The 18,883-nt window shown below is 48.5% G+C and overlaps 1 protein-coding gene across 2 annotated transcripts in view; it reads right to left on the bottom strand.

Annotated features, from left to right (window-relative positions):
- Ccdc88c (coiled-coil domain containing 88C) overlaps positions 1-18,883 on the bottom strand; it is a 128,058-nt gene that overhangs the window by 64,577 nt on the left and 44,598 nt on the right. For both annotated transcript variants that reach the window (XM_041633394.1, XM_041633395.1), the window contains exons 4-7: positions 17,453-17,522; positions 3,348-3,406; positions 2,461-2,544; positions 342-482 (exon numbers count right to left, since the gene is read on the bottom strand). In XM_041633394.1, the coding sequence (XP_041489328.1) occupies positions 342-482; positions 2,461-2,544; positions 3,348-3,406; positions 17,453-17,522 (354 nt within the window). The remainder of the gene's footprint in view (positions 1-341; positions 483-2,460; positions 2,545-3,347; positions 3,407-17,452; positions 17,523-18,883) is intronic.

Genomic DNA, 18,883 nt, shown 5'->3' with positions numbered 1-18,883 from the left:
CTGCTGCTCCCCGGACTGGCCCAGTGTCCAAGCCCAGATTCAGTGAAGAACCACTGAGACAAAAGACTGAGAATCAGGAGGGAGAAGATGCTACATGTTTACAGAGCAGGAGCAGAACCCACCCGTGTTAGGAACCCTGGTCAGCCTCTGTCTTCCTGTGGGCATCTCTGCTGAGGCTATTCACCACAGGGGCTATACCCTGGGGGAATACTGACATCCCACCCTAGAGACCCTGACCAGCAGGCCGGGAGGAATTCGGACCAGAGACAGAGAGGGAAGCAGAAGGAGAAAGGCTGCCTCAGGGACCCATGCTGCCAGTCACAGCTGTCCCACAAGCACACCTCGGTGCACTCGTCCCGTTCATCGATGAGTCTGCGGAGGTGGAACACCATGTTTCTGGAGAGGGCCTCCAGCTCCTCGGGGGCCACATCTGGCAACTCCAGCCACTGCAGGTCAAACACATTCTCCTGGTTGTGGGTCACCTGTGGGAACACGGCCTAGGATTGCAGAGGCTGCTATGCGTGGTCCTGGTATTCCTGAATGCCCAGGGCCATGTGGGGTATGACCCAGGCAGAGCCCAGGGCCCAGTCTACACCTCATTCCCACATCAGGAACAGCAATTTACTCCCCAGACGTGATTAAGCCCTCACTGATAAATTTCCCATGCCCAACAGAGGGGGCTCCTTAAGTCCTGTCCTTGGATGACAAGATACTCATTCTCTGGGATGCTGTAAGCTGCACGAACTCACAACACCAAGAAGGTGAGTTTTCAGTGCGTGGATGAGGAACAGCTCTTAGCTTATTTCTTAAAATCTAATGCAAATAGAACAAAAATGTTAAGCCTCTTAGTTCAGAATCGTGCGTACATAGCAATCTTGGTTTCTTCGGGGGAGCTATTTACAGTCTTAGGCGATCTTGAGGTCCGAGCCTCATTCCCACAGACCACAGAGGGCAGCCTGGCTTTACCACTCTCCTGCGCAGAGAGCTGAGGATCTGCTGAGCTGCTATCCTCTCATTGTTGGGAGAGAGATAGCATAACGGACGGGTCTCAAGGGGATGGCAAAACCAGGAAAAGAGGTGTCTACTGCAGAAGCACTCAGATGTCCGAACGAGGAGAAATCTTACCCCATGGTATCTTGCAGTCAGGATCTGAAGCAAGTCCCCAACCTGATCTAGGCCGGGGCTGGGAAAACCCTGAGTCTCAATGTCACTGTCGATGGCTGCAGGGTCTCCAAGCCCGTGGCACGTGGTCACCTGAGTTTTTTAACTTCAGGCCCATTCTCCCCCTCCCTTGAGTCTAACAAGCAGTTCCATAGCAGATCCTGAGCATGGGAGCTTTTAGGAGGCACCCAGTGAATTCCTATGCTAGCTGTCAAATTTGCTAGTTTACACAGGCATCTTTGGTTGTATATTTCTTTTTCTTTTTTAATATCCTGTAGTCTGGGCAGGAAGGGCAGTGAGTGGCAAAGAACTCACAAATTTCAATGACCTAAGTCTGTCCCTAGACACACATATTTGCAAAACACAATACCCACAAGGAAACTGAAAGGCAGACTACTTCTTAAACTCAAAGGAGCATAGTAATGGGTGAGAATATTTATTAAACACTTTCTCCTATGTCAGCTTTGCTGGGCCTCCTCCTACTGCATGCCACAAGTGGCTTCTACCTCATACTTCAAACCCTGAACCCTGCAGTGCCCCAGCCACCGTGGGAGCCAGGTATCCCAGCCACAGACATGTCACCAGCACCTACCAGGAAAGCCCTGTGCCTGGTGTCTCTTTTAATTGCACAACGGCTCTTGCATGTTCCCAGTTCTGCATTTATCTACCTTGTCTAATTAAAGCGTGTGCTGAGCCCAAACAAGGCACTGAGCACCAGGACATCCCCGGTGAACATCTGCCACACATGAAGCCAACTTTTTGGCTGACACTATCTCAGTCAACCTTAGACAGAGGAAAAGGAAGGTCTGCCTTGTCCTTCCCCATGGCAGTGACCGCACAGAGGCCTCCTGAGGCAGTGTTCTCAGGGTCTGCTGGCTCTGACATCTTACTTGGTGGCAGCTTGTTTCCTTGTGTATCGCTGACAGCAGTGGAGACTCTCTATAAAGATCAACTGTTCAGTGTGGGATGACATTTGCCAGAATACATTTTCAGGGCCAATAAATCAAATTCTGAGCCTAAACCATTTGACAGCTCTTAAAAATAGTCTGAGTCCATATAAGGCAAGAAGAAGCAGGCAGAAGATGACTTGATTGAAGTGTTGATTTTTTTTTTAAACCTCTATTTTATTTTAGCTTGCTGGTGGCTACCTTTCCAAACAGAATCAATGTGTCTGTGGTGTTATGAAACCTAAAATTAGCAGCACCATTCACGGTGATGCAGTCCTCAAACTTTTCCACTATGGAGATGTCACCTCTTGCTATAACCCCAGATCCACAACCACCCCACCCCCATGCTTACCTCCTGGATGTGAGCCACAATGCCAGCCTGGGTCTCGATGTCCAGCTGTTTGATTCTCTCAATGAACTCCTCTTTTCTCTCACACTGTGAAGGGTTTACACAAGTTGATGGAAGCATTTGTCCAGGTACAGAAAACCTGGGTAATCAACACACCCACAGGAGCCTGGGGACCTTGTACGCCCCTCAGACTAAGACTACATAGAGCTCCTCTGACCACATACAGGAGACTAGTTTCTGAAACTTGCCTTTGATCCCTCCCAGGTGAGAACTTAGGTGGGACACAGAATTGCTTGCTTCATACAAGGTCTTCACAAGTAAAGGGAACACCCCTGACTCAGGGCAAGGGCAAGCACACTCCAACCATAAAGGGCCAGAGGGCAACTATGTTTGCTTGGTGGCACCAGGGACAGAACCCAGGCTTTTATACAGGCTAGGCAAGTGCCTTGTTAGTAAACTTGCACCAGTCCTCTTCACTGTTTGAGACAAGGTCTCTGTCCTCTAGGTTACCCTCAAATTCACAGTTCTCCTGCCTCAGCCCCCAAGTGCTAAGATCACGGGTGTGTGTCACTTCATCCAACCAGATGCTGACAGTTTTCAATTTCCTGGCCTCTGTCACAGTTCCTCAACCCTGCCACCGCAGCTGGACAGTGTGAGCGACAACTGTGAAGAACAGAGCGTGAAAGCAGCTCAGTAAAACCTAGTTAGGAAAACAGGTGCCTGAGATCTTGCCTACAAGTTGTAGCGAGCACACAGAATGCTATCCTGGCCTGAGGAGGTCTGTACCTCAAGATGCCTGGCACTACAGACGGTGCCACATTGTTTCCTAGCAACTCCCGCAATGACAGACTGGCCACTTGGAACCCTCCCCAGCCACCGAGCGGCCCTACCTGAACAGCACAGCCCAGCACCAACAGCAGCACCTTCTTAATCTCCTCCATGCTCTTCCCTGTGTCAAAACAGCAACAGATGTCATTAAATTCAACTGCTTAAGCAAGTCCTGGGAGACGTGTTTTTCTTAAAGGAGGCGCAGGGGGGAGGGAAGAATCAGAGAAAAGACAAAAATAAAATAAAACAAAATCCCAGTAGCCACTTACACATGCACACTACATAAGAGTTCATTTATTTTATTTATTTTAACTATGAGAATTCTGTGCGGAACCATTTGAGCCCTTTACCATAAAATAAAATACCTCATAAAATCTCTCTCCATGATAATCAACACACCTTCCCATCTGCAAAAACTGTTAGCGTGTACTATAAGCAAACTACAGGAGCCTCCTATGCACGGCTTTGCCTGTTATGTGGCATCTCCAATAGAGCAGGCGCGACAGCATAGCAAACGCGCTGTCTTCAACTTCACGCTGCCAATGCTTATGTATCTCACATCCCCTCCCCTCTTTGTTGGTGTCGGACTGGAGTGCTCTAATATAAACCACAGAAAACATAGAAGACATCTTTTTTTTTTTTTTTTGAGACAAAGGCTTCCTATGCACCCTTGGTTGGCCTGGTTCTTGTGACTGCCCCCTTCTTCAGCACCCCAAGCTGCGGGCATTACAATCAAGCACCCACACTGGATCCACATTAGTTTTTGATGGTACCACTTCCAGGGGTCAGGTTTTGAGAAGAGCATCTTGTGGTTAGTTCTCTAGCCTTACTCACTTTTACACTTGCCATGTGGCCAAACTGTCCTACAGACGACAGGCTTTTCCACATGTAAGTAACAGTTTCTACTTTCCAAATCTTGATCAATACAGGCGGCTACTCTCTTAACTCTGCCACTAGGACAGGCCCCTAACTGTCCTTCATTCAGATTTAGATGTCTTTGACTGTGCTTGAGGCTGAATGAATGTCTCAATTACCTAACCAATACCCGAGGACCTGGGCTCTCTCCTGCTTCTGTGAGATGGAGGCAGTTGGCCAGGGTTGGGAATAGGGTTTCCATTCAAGCTTGCTTTTTTTTTTTTTTTTAAAAAAAAAATGTGTTTCTGCTTTTATCCATCACATCCTGTCATACAACAGAGAATAGTGTTTGCCAAAAACATGGCATCATTTTCTTAAGACTTCTGACTCCCTATCATACTGCACCAAAACGGACCCGAATACCAACTGGAGACACTTGTGATGTCAACCATCACTGTCAATTTGACTAGATTTGGAAGCACCTAGGACACTTCTGTATGTGTCTTTGAGGCCAATTCCAGAGAGGCTAACTGAGGACAGAAAACCAACACTTTTACGGGTGGCACCATTCCATGGTGCCTGAACTGAAGAAAAGGGAGAAAAGAAGAAGCCCCGTAAGTGCCAACATCTCCATCCTCTCCTGACAGAAGCAGAATATGAGGTGACGGGACCAGCTCTACACTCACACCATGAACTCCACATCTTTTCCCACCATGATGGATCCTCTTAGTGCATGAGCCAAAACAAACGTATCTTCCCTTAAGCTGGTCTGTCAGGTATTTTATAATGAAGAGAAAAGTAACTGATACAAGTGAAAAGACCAAACCACACCTAGGAACTGGGATACAGACACAGGGGCATAGGCAGTTAATATAGGATTTCCCTCTATATGCGGTGACTATGTTTTATTACCATTGGTTAATAAAGAAGCAGCTTTGGCCTATGGAAAGGCAGAATATAGCCAGGCTGGAAGAGATAGAGACAAAGAGAATAGGCGGAGTCAGAGAGGTGCTATGTAGCTGTTGAAGAAGAAAGCCACCAGCTGCCAGCCAGAACCTTACCAGTAGGCCACCGCCTCGTGGTGATGGCCAATGGCTCAGATAGTCCGACATCTATGATAGCTTCAGGACTGCTGGCTAAGATGGACCTAGCACAGAGGATACCCCATGAAAGGCCTGATTAACAGCACCCCAATTAGCAAAAGGTAGTCTAGACAACAATGCCCAAATTCCCCAAATGATTGTTTATAAATGTTTATTTACCTTTAAAGGGTGATATGCTATAGAGATGAATACTTAGCATTGGTATGGGTCTCGGTTTATATGCATATTTCTGCTCTTGATTAAAGTATTGTATTTGTGCAGCTGATTTAAAAATGTAATGTATAAATAAGAAATACGGGTTAATAGATAGTCATCTATAATAGTCAAGCTTGTAGTCACGTTAGTTAGGTTTTCTAAATTTATAGAGATATATTTCAGATGAATAGGTATTCTTCAAACCTTTCAAAGACTAGCAGAATGTTTTAAGAACTTAGGACTTGGCCGGGCGGTGGTGGCGCACGCCTTTAATCCCAGCACTCGGGAGGCAGAGGCAGGTGGATCTCTGTGAGTTCGAGGCCAGCCTGGTCTACAGAGCTAGTTCCAGGATAGGCTCCAAAGCCACAGAGAAACCCTGTCTCGAAAAAACTAAAAAAAAAAAAAAAAAAAAAAAAAAAAAAAAAAAAAGAACTTAGGACTTCACATGACAATGAGACACATCTGCTCCTGGCAACACCAATTTACTTCAAGAGGATGATGGGCATCAAAGATGCTCCTCATGGAGTTTTTTAGCCATTTGGGCAAGAAACTGCTCTTGCCTGGACTGCTTGATGGTATGCTGTATGAACTGGACATGCAGGACCCACAGAAAAATGCCTGAAGTTGCCTAAAGGTGAAACAGTCCTTTAGGGTTCCTATTTCATGAAAGAGTCCACCATACATTCATTCTGCAGGACACAGAAGAAAGAAACTGCCAATAGAGGTGAAACAGTCTTTCAAATTTCCTGCTCCATGGAAAAGTCTGTTGGATACTATGGACCTGTAGGCTGAAGTGAGTGCCCAAATGTTACAGAAGATCTTTGGGTGACTTTCCAGGCAGTGAGATGTCTCTGTCAATTCTAAAGTTTTGGAAGTTGCTTATAATATACTTCCTGTTTCCTTAGGTAATATTATATCCTTCTGGAGTCTTTGATGGAGTTGAAGAATAGATAGTTATAATTTTTCTTAGCTATGATAAAATATAAAGTAGATATAAATATTGTAACTGTAATTCTTGCATGATACCAGTTTTGTTATGTGTAATTTTACTATCTTAAAATTAAAACCTTCCTTTTTATTTAGATAGAAAAGGGGAGATGATGTAGGATTCCCCTATGTACACTGTGAATATGTTTTATTACCACTGGTTAACAAAGAAGCTTCTTTGATCTATAGCAGGGCAGAATATAGCCAGGCTGGAAGAGACAGAGAAGAGACAGGCAGAGAGATGCTATATAGCTGACGAAGGAGAAAGATGTCAGTCACCAGCTATAACCTTATCAGTAGGCCACAGCCAGGCAGTAATTCACAGATTAATAGAAATGGGTTAATTTAAGATGTAAGAGTTAGCTAGAAATATGCAAAAGCAATAGGCCAAACAGTGTTGTAATAAATATAGTTTCTGTGTGACTATTCAGGTCTAAGTGGCCAGGAAATGAAAAAGCAGCCTCCGCTTACAGGTAGTAACCTGTGAACGCGTGCTAATTCCTGGCCAAGACTTCACTGAACTCAATTTTGTGGCATTAGCATGGTTGTCAAGCCTCAGAACAGGGAGCTAGGATATCACTCCTCTACACCGGCGAAGCACCTCCCAGCCTCGGGTGGGGCCCGAGGCCATCTCCTTGTTCTCAGTGATACATCAGAAGATGAGGTTCAGTGTTGTGGATCCATATATGATGGCCTTCTTTTTGCCCAAAGACTCTAATCCACACATTACCATGTTCCCTTCTTATCATTGAGAAAAAAAATAAAAATCAAGCCTTCCACATCGGTTCTAATTAGAGAAAAAGGGGAATTCCATGTCCAAGAGCTAACAGTTTCAAGTCAGGCCAATGAGATGCTCTGGGCATCCCAGGCACCAAGTACCTCCTTCCCCTCTGAGTTTCACAGATTACTGGCAGGCAGAGGGCCTTACGTGCCCTTGGGCAGACACAAAAGCGCTGGCTCCTAGCCCTACAGTGAGAGATACATGGCCCCTCCTTCCATGCTGACCTTCCCCTATCACTGGACCTGAGACAAGGGAAGAAAATGCTTGTGGAGCTCGAGCTCATGCAGAAAAGCTTTATTCACGCCCAGGACCAAAGGATCTAATTGTAGCGTCCTTTAGAATGACTGAGACAGCTCCAGTGATGCACTGGAACAGCAGACTGAAACAACAGGGAGAGGTGGCCTGGAGGAGTGCCGGCCCACCAGATGGGAGGAGCAAGCTCTGTGCCCTACAGACAGTGGTGACAGCTCCTGGTACTGTACATACACTCCAAAGAGGTTATAGGGAGGACCTGGGTGGTCTCACCAGGGTTCAGTGTTTGAGTGATAGGCAACCTAAGGGGCCTAGGTTGATCAACACACACTATGAATGGACCAGGATGTCACAGTGAGGTGCATCTAGTCTGTAATTGTCAATGAGAACAAATCTAAGTGTGGAGGGAGTGCTGGGTAGGCCTGATGCTAGTGCCAAGAACACAAGCAAGTGTTCTGACAACAAAGGGTTTAGAACCCTGCATAAACGTGAGGGCTCAAAACTACACCGAGGGGCTGCAGAAATGGATCAGCAGCTAAGAGCACAGGCTGCTCTTCCACAGAACCCAGATTAGATTCCCATAGCATTTCACATAGCATTTCACAACTGTCTGTAACCCCACTTCCAGGAGATCTAGTGCCCTCTTCTGGTATCCGTGGGTACCAACACATGAGTGGTGCACAGACATATATGCAGACAATATGTCCATATACACAAAAAAGAATTCAAATAAACAACAGTAAAACACAATGAGGTCAGCAAAAGAGCAAGTGTGGCACTCCCTCGGCACCCTGCCATCACCCATGTACTACCCCAAGCCACTCATTAACTCAAGAAGTCACCAGAATTAGGGAAAAGCAAAGGAAGAGCTAGGCATGGGGGCACGCACCTAAGGCAGCACTGAAGGGACTGAAGCAAGGAGGATCATGGGTTCAAAAGGCTAGCCTGGGATACATGGTAAGACCTGTTTCAAAATAAGACAAGACAGCGTCAGCAGATGGCTTAGCAGGCAAAGTCACCTGCCACCAAGCCTGATGGCCCAAGTTTGAAGGAAAGGACTGGCTCCTCCAAGTTATCCTTACCTTCCACACTCATGCTGTGTGTGGCAGCTTCCTCACATGAAGGTACACACAGAGACAAATAAATAGAAATGTAATATAAAAATTTAAAAGACAAAAAGGCTAAATGTTCTCTCTGTAGAGCATTGTTTGAAAAATAGGGTTTATTTTTTTCTTGCAGAAGGGAACAAAGGCTAAAAAACAGAGGATTAAGCTTAGGAAAAAAAAATTCCTAAATGAAACAATGGAAATAAAGCCCACTGGAGACAAGCAGGGTCCCAACCCTGAGTCACACCCGTGGCCCCCTAGGTGCTCAACACTGGCAGGCTGCGTGCTTTTACCTGGGATTCCTTCCTAAGGAAAGCCTGGAATTCATGGTGGAGTCCACTCCTCCCTACGGCCATTGAAAAGCAGATGCCTGTTTCTTTCAAGATTCCACTAGGAAAGAAAAGCAACTCTTTTCGTAAGTCTCCCAGGCTACAGGCTGAACTAGTTTTAACACACAGCAGAAGACTCTCCGGAGTCCCTGCAGGCAAGCGGGCTGGGTGACTCAATCGGCACCCGAGGACAACCTGCTCCCTGCCAGCTCCTACTGTGCGCTGGAAGCATAATAGACAAGTCTTCTGAATGCTGACGACGTGGACACAGATGAGCAAGCCGTCAGTTTCAAAGATCTAATGGGCTGGAGAGATGGCTCAGCAGTTAGGAGCACTGGCTGCTCTCCTGGACCCAGATTTACAGATTTGGTTCTCGGCACCCACATGGCAGCTAACCACTGCCCCTAATTCCAGTTTCTGAGGATCTGACACTCTCTTCTGGCCTCCATGTGCATACACATGTGGTGGATAGACAGGCATACCTCGCGCACGCACACACACACACACACTCTGGGGACCCAGAAAAAGAACTTCTAGTTTGCAGTGCCAGGCACAGGAAACACCATCTGCAAAGGTCCAGAGGAAAGAAAGCATGTTTCTCAAATTTTGAATGTTTTGTGGTTAAGCTTACTGGAGCTGGTTTCCACAGAGACGGTGCTAGGAGTAAAACAACATCATTTTCTAGGCCAGATGATTCACAAGCAACCCCAGGTAGTGAAGTCAGACACCCACTCTAACCTTAAGTTTTGTCAAGGGAACCCCAGAGAGTCTGAGTCAGTGGTGGAGTCTAAGAAAATCCCACTAGCTTGCTTAGAGTCACCCAGTTTGTCCCAGGTAGCGTGGAAAGCAGCAGACATGCTGATCAACAAACGCACAAACCCGAAAGATGCACACAGCACCTGGCTCCAGGAACAAGAGGAAAGCATCTGCTCTCATGCATGGTGTGAGGGTGGAGGGGCAGTGGCAGCAGTTATACCGTGGAGCTGGGCTCGCTCAGAGGGCTAGCTCAGGAGTGGACAGTAGCAGTGCAGTTATTCTGTGGAGCTGGGCTAGCTCAGAGGTGTGAGGGTGGGGTGGAGAGTGGCAGCCTCGAGGAAGGTAGGAAGGAAGCACTGGGGATCTGGACAGGGTCAAAGAAGAGCAAGGCATCTCAGCCCTGCATGGCTAACTTAGCAAGCAGAGGACCTGCAAATTAGCCAGGTTTGCGGGGAGGGAGCTTAGACCCAAGAGTACCGGCCTGAGCCTGTGGAGATAAGCTACAGCCACGATCACTGTACCTCAGTATCATGTACTATGGCTACCATTGTGTTAACCCCAAAACAGCCCCGGAAGGACAACTTTATCTCCTCCATCTTACAGACAAGAAGGAGGAGGCTGAGTCAGAGCTTCAGGCTGCCCCCAGCCTGCCTACCTCCTCCCTAGCAGCCCAGCACTTACTGATCAAGTGTATCCCCACAGCTCACTCACTGATCTTATCTGTTGCAGGAGATCAGCTAAGATAACAGTGTTGGTTTCCATAGATAGATGCCTGTCTTAGTAATTCTACCTTCTGTTCTCCCCTGACTTTACATGCTAGGGTGGACCACTAACTCTGCTTCCCCTGGCTTGCTGTTTAAGAACCGGTCGTTTCATAAGCACGATTACAGGGCTGTCCCGTTCGTGAAAACAACAGTTTGAACATGATTATCAACGGTCCTCATGTATATCCAGGGGCTCACCCAAGAAGTTGGCTCTGGGACCTTCCTGGAAGTTCTGCCTAACATGAAGGCAGTGATTTGCTATTATTTAGACAGTCAGAATAGCCTTCCAGGGTACCACCGTGGAATCATGCGCAAAACTGCTCATGTGTGGGAACATGGACAACCTGTACCATTCATGCCCCACTCAAGGGGTAGGAAGCAGGCTCACGTTCTGGGGTGGGGGTGGGGTTTGGTTAGATTTCTTAGCCACTGAATGTGATCACACATGACACCCACCTGACACCAAAGAAACCATGCAATCCCCTATTTGTTTAGTCACTCAACAAACATTATCAACTAGAGACTTTGGTAGGCACACAGCTACACTTCTGTGTAGAATGGTGCAGAGCTGCCCCAAGTGCCCCTGACCAACCACACACCCCCATCCCAGTGTCTTCCATATTAAATCTGTCCTATGCCTCTGAGTGCCCTGGTAAAACCACACAGGACAGAAGATAGGTGTCCCCAGGTTATGCAGAGTCATTTGTAACCACAGGAGCCCTCAGGACACCCTCCCCATCCCAGCCTGTTCCTACCAGCCTGGGGCCACAGAAGTTGACAGAAAATTCACCAAGCAAAGAATAGGAGAGGAAAACACATCCACACAGTTTGCCCAGGAGGAGACGAGGGGCTGTGCAGCAGGAACACATTAGAGTCGAGGGACCTCCCGGCACCAGATGGAGAACTCTAGGCCCAGACATCAGGGAAAGACAGAGACCTTTGACAAACAACATCTCGTCCTTCAGTCTCCTCTTCCGACTTGGTCGGCTGCAGCCACAGAGAGCAGAACTTCTAGAAGCCATGGCGGTGGTGGTTGAGGCTCTCTCTGGGCTCCACTACTCCAGGAAGTTTACTAAACAAAGCTTGGTTTCCAAGCAGGCCCTGCTGGCCAGAGGGCTGGCCCTGGGCTACTGTGCTGGTATGGGCATGCGGAAACCAAGCTCCATCTGTTCCTAGAAGGCATGGCATGGGCTTCTACTGTCCAGGCCACCAAGCCAGCACTGCAGCCTGGCAAAGGGACACAGGGAAGTCAGGAGGACGCTAACAGACCCTGAGAACATCAGGATGCGATCCTGAACAAACAGGAGACACCAGAGTGATTAAAATTCCAGAAAGAGGAAAAATTTTTAAAAATTTTATAGCTATTTTTCTCACTGCTGTGACAAAGGGTGCACTCGGGCTCACGGCTTGAAGGAATACGCCCCTCACGGCAGGGCAGGTGTGGCCGCAGAGTGAGGCGGCTCTCATGTAGCAGACTTGATTCAGTCCTGGACTTTATTCCACAGCATGGCGCTGCCCCTACTCTCTCTGGAAACCCTGCTCACAGACACACTCAGGTTCCCAATCTAATCAAGTTAAGGAAGATTAGCCATTAATTCTTACGTTTTCTCCCTCCTTGTTCAAACAACTTAAGGTTTTCACGATCTACAGTCAGCCAGGCCTTTGTGGGTAAAGGTGCCTGTGACCAAGAGACTACCAAGTTGAGTTTAAACCCTGGACCCCTACATGAGGGGAGGAGAGAACCAACCCCTAAAACGTCGACATCTGCAGAGCTAAACATGTACACTGTGGCACATGTGCACACAAAGTAAGTGTAATAAGTAAACAAACAGGGTTAGCAGTAAAGGCCTGGATAAATGAAATAAATGAAATAAAAACAAGGGCAGGCTGGGGAAAGGACACAAGAACGGCTCAGCAGCCCCATGGAGACTCTTAGCAGCTTCACCACCCCACAGCAGTCAGTTCTGAGGAAAGCAACCTAGGTAAGAAGGCCAATCATGACAAGCAGAGCCTGGGCCATTGCAGGAAGCAGCCAGTGAAACAAGCACCCTGCCTTGGTACCTGCAGTTGGCTGTGCAGAGAGAGGTTGCTATGGGATCCAGGAACTTCAGGGCCAGCCCTGAGAGGGGTAAGGCGGTAAGGCTGCCTCAGAGCCTTCCTCCGAGCTCCTCCCACCCCTTACACCCCTCTTCACCTCTATAGTCTGAATGGCCTGTGTGTAGAAGGGGTGATCGCAGAGTGGGACTGGTAAGAGACCGAAGAGATGGGGACTAATGGGAGGTCTAAAGTTAGGTCACTGGGGCATGCCTTGATGATGGAGGAAGGTCATTGGTTAATAAAGAAATGGGCCAAGGCAGTTTCTTTATTAACCAATGACCTTCCTCCATCACCTTGACCCTGGACATTTCTTCCTCTGCTTCCTGGCCCTCATGTGGGCAGTTTTGCTCCAACATATGCTTCAAGGTCCCAAAGCAACTGAATTAAGGGCTGATCATCCAACATGATCCAAAGTAGACCAGCCCCTGTATAAGGCGATCGCTCATCTCAAGTATTAGTTCCATGACAGAAAACAAGCACAGCTTAACTTCTCCATTAAGTGTTCATCAAAGCTCTGCCCACACACCACCTCCTCCATGAAGCCCTTCTGACTTGCTCGGCTAAGATTAATTATACCCCCCTGTACACAGCAGCATGCTGTCATGCCGGGATACCCATCATTATGGATTTTCCTCTTTCACCTCCCTGCTCAATACACACTGAGGGCTTTTCTATGGCTCCAGGGCCCCTGGATCCAGTACAGGGAGCATCTGAACAGCAAAGGCTGAAGAGCAGGTTTGGGCTGAGCTCCTTCTGCAAGGCTCCAGCCGAGGCAGCCAGCCAGGATGAAAAAAAGACACAAGGGCATTTGGGTCTCCTTGGGAGGGTCAGAAACCAGGCCTCTGCTTCCTTAACCGGGGCAGAGACATCACAGGATCCCACACTTGGCCAAGGAGGAAAGATATACACAGAACACTCTGAGCCCTCCACAGGCCCCGCCTGCTGCTGGAGACCTTTCTCAACCGCCACGCCAGGAACACTTGGGACCAATGGCCGATCCACTGACAGCTGGTTTCAAGAGCTGCAGCTTGTATTCACAGACAGGTCCCTACGGGGCACACATACAGGGTTGCAACCCCTCCACAGCACCCCCACCCCCACCCCCGAATCTGAATTGACATTCAGAATAAGCATAGCAATGGTAGTGGCTTGTCCTGCTTGGGAGCTATGGTCAAAAACCCTTAAACATAACCATCTGCATGATGTATGGCTTAAACATGGTTACCTAGGAGACCTCTGTGCTGCATGCATGTCTCCCTCTCTCAACAGGGTCTCTGCACCGTCATGGCTCCTTCTCTTCTATTCGTGCTAATGCAGATGAGATCAGCAATTTATGAGTATGTAAACCACCACTGTGCTTGGATACAAGCCCTGGATGAAGAAACAAAGTTCTCTTCCAGACCGTTCTTTGCAGCATCACAGAAATTAATTTGCTAACCCTCTGGCTTCTTGTCAGACAATCCGTCTTTCTGTGTGGGGAGGGGCACAGTGGCAGGCCTAGGGGCTGAGAAACCAGAAGTGTCGTATGCACCACCCCACCTCATTCTACAGTCAGAGCTGACGTGGGCCGTCGATCTTCCTAAGGCTTCGACAGAGCACTCTCACCAGCAAACCAAATAAATGGGCTTGATGGTTATGCAGCTGGCAAGCTGGTGTGGCTCTCTCTGTGGGCCATCTTGGGCCTAAGGAAGAGACAGCTGTTACAGAGCAGAGATTAACCACCACCGGAATGACCTTTTATGTATCCAAGTCTGTGGTTAAACAACTGAAGGAAGCCGTAGGAAGCTGTTAAAAGGAGTAGCATATGGAGAGACAGGAAGAGATGGGGGCATGCCTCCAGCACATAGGCCGTGGCTCTGCGTGTTTGCCGAGCAGTTATTTCACACCAGACCCTGATCTAGGCACAGACTATCCACTCAAAGGAGCTAGGGAAGAAGGGAAAACAGGACAGGAAGAATGGGACAGGCTGGTGAGGGACAAGGAGGCCAGGAGGGCCTTGCTGAGGAAGCTCAACAAGCAAGGACTTGAAATGGGCTGCCCCCATGGGTGCCTGAGAGAGGAGGTAGCAAGCAAGAGAAGAGCAGTCGGTGGCACCAGGAGGGTATGTCACAGTGGATTCCATGGTGGTACGTGTGCCAACAACACAAAAGTAACCTCAAACAGCAGAAAGCTATGATTAACAGCATGGTGTGAGCCTCTGCCAAAAAAAAAAAAAAAGGTTCAAATGCACCTCCTATTAGATGCAGGAGACGGGAGTGAAAAAGCCAATTCTCTCTACCCCAGGGCAGCTACACAATTCCTTTAAAATGCTAACCCTGTTCTTTGTTTAAAAGGAAACACAAAATACTTCACACATCTATTTTTAAAACTTAAAACTGAAAATACGATTCCATAAATACCGCCTGGGATTTGTGTTTGCATCTTCTTGCTGGCAGATGACTCCTGCCATCCCCTCCCCTGACTCTCAGAACCCCTCAGGAGCCCTGTCAAACCTACCCATCCGTGTGTCGTGGGGAGGCCACCTCTGCCCTCAAAGGCAGCCTGCTGAGGCCCCTGTCTAGCATGTCATTCAGGCCCGCCTAGGTCTCTGAACTTAGGCGTGAGTGCCAATTTTTGTTTTAATATGCAATGCTCCAGGCGTCTCCTCACCACTTCTCCTTAGAGCTAGACCCAGGGTCTCTGGAACGGGTGAGCATTGGTTCTTTATCACAGAGGAGCCCTGGGACCAATCACCTCACCTGCTGACAAACACCGAATAGCAGCTACCCCATGGACTGAGGTGAGGGTTATACAATTCTGTGCACTTGTGGGGAAAAGCACTAGCGTGAACGATACACTTAAAACTGGGGGGAATCTGAGAAATGAAATATGCAAATAAAGCTAGGTTTTGGTTTTGGTTTCAAATCGGGCTGACAAAATGGCTCGGCAGGTAAATTCATTTATCACCAAGCCTGATGACCCAAGTTTGAACCCTGGACTCTACATGGTGGAAGGAGTACCAACTCCTGCAAACTGTCCTTTGATACCCACATGCAGCCAGGGCCCATCGGCCTGTGCCCCCCACCCTTAAAATAAATAAACAATATAACTTAAAAAGAATCTACTTTTCTCTGGGTATTCTGGGTTGGTGCCACACAGGAACAAGGACTTGTTTTCCCTAACATGGTCACTCTGGTAGAGGTAAGGGACCCTGAGGAAGAGAGACAAAAGGCGTCCCGATCTGGAAGCAACAGGAAGATGAAGTGGCACAGATGCCAGGGTGGTCAGGCAGGGCAAGGAGAATACGTTTATTACGTTGAACCGTTCACCACAGACACTTTTCTCGGCAATTGCCGAGCTGGGGTGTGTACTACAGACAGGAACTCAGGCCCCAGAGAGCCTGAGCTGCCAATCAGCTGTTCTGCTTATCAGCTAGTGACAAGGGTGTGTGCACACATAAATTCCACACCTATATAAATGGGAATGACATTGACACACCCCAGGAGCACACTGTCATTTCCACACTTTGAGGCTGTTCAAAGGCTGGTACAGGAGCAGCTGTTCTGTTCTCTGGCTCCTCCAGTGCCCTCAAAGCAGACAGAATGGCAGCCCTTGCTGGCACAGCCAACCTTACAAGGTATACCCCTATCTGCTGGTTAACATCAGCCCCTCATCAACCTGGAAGGCAACAGTTCCCCATCATCACCATTCGAGTCTCACAGGACCCAACTGTCCCTGAGGTTCAGGGGTGCTGGACAGACCACAGCTGGCATTCTCCACCTCTTTTTGGAGGGCCATAAGCTGAATCCAGAGTCGGGGAACCAAATGCTCCCGTTCCTGATGCGATGGGATAGAATGGGGAGGGTCCTCACAGGCAGGAGCCACCAAGCAACCTGGTGGACATGGAAGGGCCACCACGTCAAGCTGCTGCTGAACGCTTATGCGCCAGTGCCAAGGATGTCTTTGAGTGTACAGAAAAAAAAAAGAGGTGGACATATTGCCAGCTGGAGCCCAAAAGGAGTGTCCTACCTACTTAAGCTGTACAAAGATATCTCTGCCAACTCCAAGGTTGTGCCACCAAACCAACTGCTGTTTTAGAAGTCATGTCCTTGGTTGGTCACTGGGTTTATTTTTCCTCCAGTATCATGGCAACTTAGGGACTGTCCCAGTCAGAAGAAAGATCAGGCAGACCCCGGGAGGCCAAGGAGCAGCCCACAGAAGGAAGCTCCTTCCATGAAAACTGCTGACTCTCAGGACCCCTGGCCTCAGCCCATCCTGCAGGCCTAGGTTCCCTTGCTTGTCCTAACATCTCATGGACTTCAGAGTTCTAAGCAACCAAGGAACAAGGAGGAACCAGCAGGAGGAGCTCGGACCCCAGGGCGCACACTGGGTGCCGCAGTGCGACAGTGTGTAAGGGAGGCCATCCACCACCTTTTCACCTGGAAATTACCTGCACATGGAATGAGCTGTGCTGTGACACCTAGGAGGTGTCAGGAGGATTTGCCACTTTACAGACTTACTGAGTCCAAGACCAGAGGGGCTCAGAACCTTCGCCCACCAGGTGCTCTCAGTCCAGCGAGGGACATGGGACAAGGGAGGGACACTGGCTCCCAAAAGGGTGCTTGCTTCCAATCTAGGGACACATCCATCACACTGGAATCCGGTGCCGTGTTTACAAGAGTCGAGTCTGCAGAGCCCATCACAATTCAGACTCCCAAAGTCAGACCCACATTCTCAGAAGGAACACAGCAAAGGCCCGTCTGTCTCCGCCTTGCATCTTAAGGGTGGAGGGATTCACTCTCCAAGGTAAGAAATGCATGCCTGGCCTAAAGTCTCACCAAGACCATCATGTGTTTCACTGTGCTGGCTCTAAGCTGGCAGCCAGAGCTGTGGCTAACAGCTGTCCAAACCGATGGCATTGCCCAGGCACTACAGAAGGTGGGGGTGGGGTGCTTGCACTCACCAGACAGTGGATCTTTGCCAATCATCAAAACATTGGGCAAATTCATTACGATCAGCTGCTGGAGAACTTCCTATAGAGACAAAGAGAGAACGACACCGTTAAAGAAGACAAGGGTAAAGAGCCATCAGGTAAATCACAGCTAATCAAGTCACTAGAGAAGCGTGCAGCCATGAAGGCCCTAAATGATAGGATGAACCATTCAACACAGAGTGTAATCATTCTGTCTTGCTCATCAAATAAAAATGGAGGCTGCATATGTAGAAACTTGCTAGGTCTAAACTTCTTTTCAGAAGCTATACAGAATTGTTTTTGTTCCTATAGTAGGTGCAGTTAAAACATAATAGGGAATAAATAATGGAGATGCTACTGAGCCTTTACAAGCTGAGGGCGGAGGATCTAAGCATGGGATGAGGCTTTGGGGCAAGTTCTAGAAGAGAATTTGTTTTTCCACACGGAGTGACCTTCAGCCTGGTCAGAAAAGGTGGCCTTGGGGACAGTTGCCTCCTGACCTGCATACAAAGGCCCCTGAAAGAAGGTGGGACAAGGCCTCCTATCTGTGGGTCTTTTAGGAGCTGTGCTCTGGCCAGCGGAGGCAGCACTGCCACACACAGCCCTGGTCATTCCCCAGGGTTGGGCAGATTCAAGTCTTCCTCCCTGCTTAGAACTGCTTTTCAGGGATCCAGAAAAGAAAAACCCAAGTCCTGAGCTCCAATACTCAAATGAAAATTGAGGCATGGCCAGGGTGGGGAGTGGCAGCAACAACAGGCGGATCTTCAGAGATCACCGGCTAGCCTAGTAGTGAGCTCCAGATAAAGTCAGAGTCTTTATAATGATGATGATGATGATGATGATGATGATGATGATGATGATGAAGAAGAAGATGAAGATGATGATAAGTGGAGTGATAGAAGAAGACATCCAACATCACCTCTGGCTCCATGTGCATGTATGGGGAGACACACATGCACACATCAAAAGAAAACTCCGGTTTTATGGAAGACTGGTGGAAAAGAGGGAGTGCCTTTGAAAAGGGTTTCTCCTGAGAGGCAGCCCGAGTCTGACTTCTCTGCTGCACGGAGGGGGAGGCAGCGGTTGTGTTCAGCAGGCTTCCCACTGGCATTTGAGAAACAAACTCACTACCTAGTGGGCTAGTCTCACAGCTGAGCACCTCAAAACCATCTCAGAAGCATGAGGTGAGACACTTGACAGTGAGGACTATCTAGTACCTGGGCTCACATGTCACCTTGCCGACCATAGCTGTCATCTCAAACATACCTCGGTGGCAACACACAAAACTCTCCCAGCACAGGTCCAAAGAGCACATCTGGAGAATGGGGCTTTTAGGACACCGTGCCCATTCTTTTAGGCAGCTCCCTCCGTGGGGTCCTAGCATCAGGCTACTCTGGGAGATCAAGACCATTCCGAGTCCTG

This window comes from Microtus oregoni, unplaced genomic scaffold (genome assembly GCF_018167655.1).
Source record: "Microtus oregoni isolate MIOR12 unplaced genomic scaffold, Mior012 000043F_ref0000047, whole genome shotgun sequence".
Classification (NCBI taxonomy): Eukaryota; Metazoa; Chordata; class Mammalia; order Rodentia; family Cricetidae; genus Microtus; species Microtus oregoni.
This window is presented reverse-complemented; position numbering and strand designations above follow the sequence as displayed.